This window comes from Macrosteles quadrilineatus, unplaced genomic scaffold, assembly GCF_028750875.1.
Source record: "Macrosteles quadrilineatus isolate MER2022 unplaced genomic scaffold, UCM_ALF_1.0 Scaffold_14__1_contigs__length_3811126, whole genome shotgun sequence".
Lineage (NCBI taxonomy): Eukaryota > Metazoa > Arthropoda > Insecta > Hemiptera > Cicadellidae > Macrosteles > Macrosteles quadrilineatus.
In genome coordinates this window covers 537,092-543,130 of record NW_026542607.1, presented here as the reverse complement: position 1 = coordinate 543,130, position 6,039 = coordinate 537,092, and the positions used below count along the sequence as shown (strand labels likewise).

The 6,039-nt window shown below is 35.5% G+C and overlaps 2 protein-coding genes across 2 annotated transcripts; one reads left to right on the top strand and one right to left on the bottom strand.

The window, feature by feature from the left end:
• The first annotated feature begins 3,317 nt into the window (after nucleotides 1–3,317).
• Nucleotides 3,318–3,941, top strand: LOC129005012 (uncharacterized). The gene has a single exon (XM_054433760.1). The coding sequence runs from the start codon at nucleotides 3,318–3,320 to the stop codon at nucleotides 3,939–3,941; it is 624 nt and encodes a 207-aa protein (XP_054289735.1).
• Nucleotides 3,942–4,711: 770 nt separating this feature from the next.
• Nucleotides 4,712–5,536, bottom strand: LOC129005011 (uncharacterized protein K02A2.6-like). The gene has a single exon (XM_054433759.1). The coding sequence runs from the start codon at nucleotides 5,534–5,536 to the stop codon at nucleotides 4,712–4,714; it is 825 nt and encodes a 274-aa protein (XP_054289734.1).
• Between the last annotated feature and the right edge of the window lie 503 nt (nucleotides 5,537–6,039).

Genomic DNA, 6,039 nt, shown 5'->3' with positions numbered 1-6,039 from the left:
TACCGCTTGGATACCTGAAGCCAACATCGCCCATCTTCTCACATTGATTTCCGTAGTCAGAATCATCGCAGAAACAAACACACTCGCCGTAGCCATTGTAAGCCTTATCATCTTTGCTGAAGCAGTCTGAATAACATTGTACTGGAACATATTCACAAGGGTCTTTGTTTTTGAAAACGTCCTCGTCTATTAGACTGTTTCTCCTAAAGATCCTCTCGTCTATGAGTTGACATATCCCTTCTGGTGCATGATACTCTCCGCTACAGAAGCCACATTTGATAAAATCAGCGGGCTTGTTACAATCTAAATCGTCTTTGCACTTTGTGGTATTGGTTGGCAATTTGACAAAACCAGAATGAACTATGAGAAGTAACAAGAAGATAAATCTGGCCACGTTACAGACCATCGGTGAATTAGTTCAAACGGCATTTAATTGAATGTAACTAAATTAAAATAACAATCATTAATTTGTTTGTTTGTATTGAAACAAAACATAATTGTTTTTGCTTTACATCAGCTGTAGCTTAACCTTTATTTAAAACTTACATTTTTTCATTATATGCTCTCTTGATCACACCTTGATCACACACCCCCCCCTCCCTCACAAATTATAGGTTACTATACTATACTACATATATTTTCGCATCGCAAAATTACGATTTCCTAACTTTTGATGTGTGAAAAGAATTTCTGGCGAGGATTTTTAAATATTTAATATATTAAATACTTATATATTTACGTGCAATCACAGACGTATTTACGTACATCGCCGTCATCAAATCACGTACAATTTCTGGGTTTTATCTTCTTTTAATCTATGGTTTTATGGTCTTCTGGTCGCCCTGGAGCGCAACTAGTTTATCTCATGTACAATAAACAACTATAATACAAACAAAAAGTATAATTTATAATATAAATTTCAAAGATTCACAGAATCTCCATTATCCTGGCCTGTATTGTATGTAGTCATTATATTTAATTTTAAGTTGCAAAACATCATCTTAGATCAATTAAATTCTTTATTCAAGTCATAATGTCAATCTCTCCTGGTTTTTGGATTTTCTTTCAGAACATTTTTAGAAATAATTACTCATTATTACTTGTAAATACATTAGTGTCAGTTTGAAGAAATAATCGTAATCCAAAGAACTGTTCGATATTTCATAGAGGACGTACTATCTAAACAGAAGATTGCTATTTGATGAATAACTTATGTAGTAATTATAAACAAATTGCAAAAATCACACAAAACTTTGCTTCTAAACGTTTGCTTTTCTATTTCCAAAATTGTTGGGCCATATTGTAATATCTTAAGACAATTGAACCAATCCAGTGAATACACCTAAACCACAGACTATTGAATAATATTTTATAGTCTGTGGTTTAAGTGTTACATTACACATTATGTAATGTGTTTAAACGTCTTATCGTAGTTTGCCGCGTAATTTGGCGTCACTGACACAATGAGATACAGATAAAGACAGACAGAAAATGATATATGACAATAAAGGTCACAACCAATCCATCATGATAATTGCATTTTTGTGTATTCATTTTAAAATAAATCATCACGCAAATCGTGTCATTATTTTATTGTTTTTATGACTTCATAAATTGCTACAACCGAATGAAACCGTCATAAGATTTCCGTTTTATTAATACTTTACTTTAATACTTTTAATGAAATGGGGACCATACAAAGTAGTCATTTTAAGCCAAGTATGAATGGGGATGAGTGTAGGATGAGTGGCACGATCTTGTAGTCTTGTTAGTGACATGACATTATTACAGAGTTCAATGCTCCTACATAAACAACACATCACATAGAGCAATAACTATTCCAATAATCCACCGGAGTTGTGTCAACATTACTCTATGATCGGAGATTAAAGCTTTGTACACAATTAATGTTTATTGAAAACGAAAGCCACAATAAACTGAGAGATATAAATTTAGATATGACACGTTTTTTTGCTTTCTTAGGCTATGAAACACATAGATATCCAATTGCTTGACGATTCTACGAAATGTACAGACAAAACTGTCCAGTCGACTAAATTGTTTTTAATTTCTTAACTTATTTATTTTAAGGCAATCCATGCATTTGTAGTACAACTTAGTATATAGCATGATTAGGCTTTTAGAAGGCTTTACATATGGAAGTATTTGTCTTAGATTAGAGGCATTTGATTATGAATCATTAGTTTCGGAAATATAAAAACAAATCACTTTATATCATTCTACGAGTACACAAACAATACAATCATATTCGTATCGCAATAAGAAACCAGTATTGCGTTCGTGCCCTATTATACTATTATTATAGTAGAGTTTATCAATAAATATGTTTTGGTGGGTTTATATATTTTACCTACGACCATTTTTTTACTAGTCACAAAAACAATGTTCATTTCAGTTCTTAGAATTGATAATATTCACTTAACATCATTGTTTACTTACTGAAGCATTGTTGTTTTTCTTTACAACACGACTAACGGACCAATGAGGTTCAAGGATTAAGAGAAAAGAAGTAAAATTGTAGTCCAACAACAAGTAATGAGTGAATGGTTGGAACAATAGTCGTTGCATCGCAATTAGTGGCTATAAGAGGTTATAAACGAAAACATAACCTCTTTTAGAAGTTTTTACTAGTGATTTTCAGTAATTAAGAAAGGGTAAAGGCACCTTGAATTTTCTACTCAAGTCCTTAAGACTATCCTTACGCGATCGTTGCGTAAACTACTATTGTTGTTCTTCACTCACGTAACTTAACTATATAATGATACGGATAAAATCTCCGTGTTCACTGTTTGCGTTAGTTTTATACTGCAACTGAGTCCCAATTTTAACACATTGCCTACTATTTAATTGTCACTAAGCCACGCATTTTTTGGTTACCATCATTATCCACGCAAACAAGTTTAAAATCATAATTTCCTGTGTAGCGAAGCATTCACGCAAATTTCCGTCAGCTTTGCCAATGATTAAAGTAAAGACAATTTCCTTAGCAACAGAATGCTGCTTCAGGGGAGATGTAACAGCTGTAACAACCCTACTTGCAACGTTTCCACTTCGAAGTCTGTCTAACTATCATAGATAGATTTACTCGTTGGCCTGAAATTTGTCCTATTGATCAAATAACTGCCGAATCTGTTACTCGAGCGTTTGTCTCTACTTGGATAGCTCGATTTGGATGCCCACAAAAGTTGACATGTGATCGCGGATCCCAGTTCACATCGACTTTGTTTAAATACCTAGCGCGACAGTTGGGCATAAAGCTCCAGTTCACTACCAGCTGGCATCCACAAGCCAACGGTATGATTGAAAGACTCCACCGCCAGTTGAAAGCTGCTATAATGGCTCACAGCAAATCAGACTGGACCGATGTACTACCCTTAATCCTTCTCGGAATAAGATCTACTTTCAAGGAGGACATCTCTGCTTCATCGGCTGAACTGGTGTATGGAGAACCACTGCGTCTTCCGGGAGAGTTTTTCGTAATACCTTCCCATGAGAGCAACGAGCCACAAGAATTGTTATCAGGGCTGCGTAAGCATATGAATCAACTAAGACCTACACCCGCATCACGCCACATCAAACCAGGGTCGTTTGTGTTCAAGAACCTCAGTACTTGTGACTTTGTATTTCTTCGACAAGACTGTTTAAGGAAATCTTTACAGGCCCCATATTCTGGTCCCTACAAGGTCACATGCCGTGACGAAAAGACAATTACCATCATTGTAAGAGGCCAAGAAACTAAGGTATCTTTGGACAGGGTCAAACCAGCCTATATTGTTGCCGATGAAAATCCTATTCTTGAGCCCACGAAAGGTTTGGTGCCGACTGGACAAGCAGAGGAAACCTCAAAACTACCACCATGTTATCAAACTCGTTCTGGAAGTCAAATCCGACCACGGGTTGCTTTTCAGAATGATGTATAGATTCCTTTTCTCCGTGGGGGGCTGGTGTAGCGTCAGCTGATGACGTTGTCATAGCAACGTATGATTTAGTCTGGTTTTTGTTTTTCTCAGGATTGTACACAAAATTTAACTCTCTTATTAAACTACTTTTCTTTTACTTATTTGGTCGTTCGTATTTCATTTGATATACACAAACAACCACGACCAAAAATTCTCGTCATCAACTGGTAACTAGAAGACAGGAACCTGGAAAAAATATTGATCAGTATCTTCGAAAACTCAAAGAACTTAGTAAAGCATGCAAATTTAAATCTGTCACTGCTAATAAAAATCGTAACGAGTACATAAGAGACGCTTTCATCCGAGGATTAATATCACAGTCCATTCGACAAAGACTTCTTGAAAATCTAACTTTGAATCTTGAAGAAGCTTATAATCAAGCCATTACCTTGGAATCAGCTGAAAATCAGGTGGTTTTTTCAAGCCCTTGTAACTCTATATCTCAGTCAACTCATAAAAATGTTGATGTTACTGATCCAAATGTTTCTCAGGCAGCTTCTGATTCGTCTTCACACCAATTATCCTCGTTAAGAAGAGAAAAATGTTTCTTTTGTGGACGGTCACTATAGAATTACACTAAATGATATTCAAAATATAAAAGAACGATTTTATTGAATTCTTAAACACATCAACCTAAACAGAATATTTACTAACAAACTTAATAATAATAAATCCGCTGACGTATTAATTACTTATACATTTAACTATCTAACACTTTTCCCTCTTTCTTTTTACACTGATTCAACAGCTCCCATTCTTTGTCTCATCTGGTCAGCATGTTTCCTTTTTATAACACCTCCACAAAGTACATCATATAAGTACAGTCCATTTTTATTTTTCACAATTCCAGCTGACCAACCATTCCCATGTTCATTCTTAATCCACACATCTTCTCCTTCTTCAAAAGTTCGAACTTTTTTGTTGACCCTCCCTTGTTCTTTCCAAAGCTTCATCTGCATCTTTTTCCTAAGATTGGATTTCATATTGTCAAAAACTGTTGGTAGTCTACGACCGAGAAACAATTCTGCCGGAGCCCTACCAGTTGTTTTCTGAGGCGAGTTTCTGTAGCTAAAAAGAACATTTTGAAGAGCTAGCATTCCATCTCCAACATCCTGCTTTGTTGTGTAGAACCGTCTTTTCAAAGTACGAATTAGTCTTTCCACAAGTCCATTACTTTTAGGATGGTAAGGAGATGTTTTTATGTGGTTGATAGAATTTTTCTCAAAAAATGTTTCCATTTCCTTTGATACAAATTCAGGTCCATTGTCTGTCACAATTTTACTTAGTATTCCATATTGACTAAACCAATATCTCAATCGTTGAATGATTGTTGAAGAGTTTGTTGTCTTGAGACAGTCCACTTCTGCCCACTTAGACAAAGCATCAATACCTACCAACCACATAGATCCGTTGACTGGCCCTGCCAGATCAATGTGTACCCTTTCCCAAACTCTATCAGGTACATTCCAAGGATATAATGGTACTTCTTCCACATTATCTCGATCCTCTTGACAAGATGTGCACCTCTTGATATAAACTTCGATATCTTTATCCATTTTGGGCCACCATACATAGTGTCGTGCTACAGACCTCATTGATACAATACCAGGATGTCCTGAGTGCAATATCTTCAGAACATCAGTTCTCATGCATTCTGGAACTACAATTCTTCCAAACCACAATAATATGTCATCTTCAACACTCAATTCATCTTTCCTCTGTTTTTATGACTTCAACATTTCAGGAAAAACAGGGGGCCATGTATTTCTCAATACAAAGTTTATTGCCATTTTAATTGCTTTATCTGTAAATGAATTTTGTTTCAAGAGGTCATAAGACAACAAACTCTTCAACAATCATTCAACGATTGATATCTTGGTTTAGTCGATATGGAATACCAAGTGAAACTCTGATAGACAATGGCACAAATTGGCTCTGGAGTTTCCCATGTTAACCTTATGAGAAATGGAATTAATTAATCTTAACAGCTGTTTCAATTAAACAAGTTGGTTCTGTTCTATGCATCCATCTCTATAGTAATAACAGAGATCGATGGTTC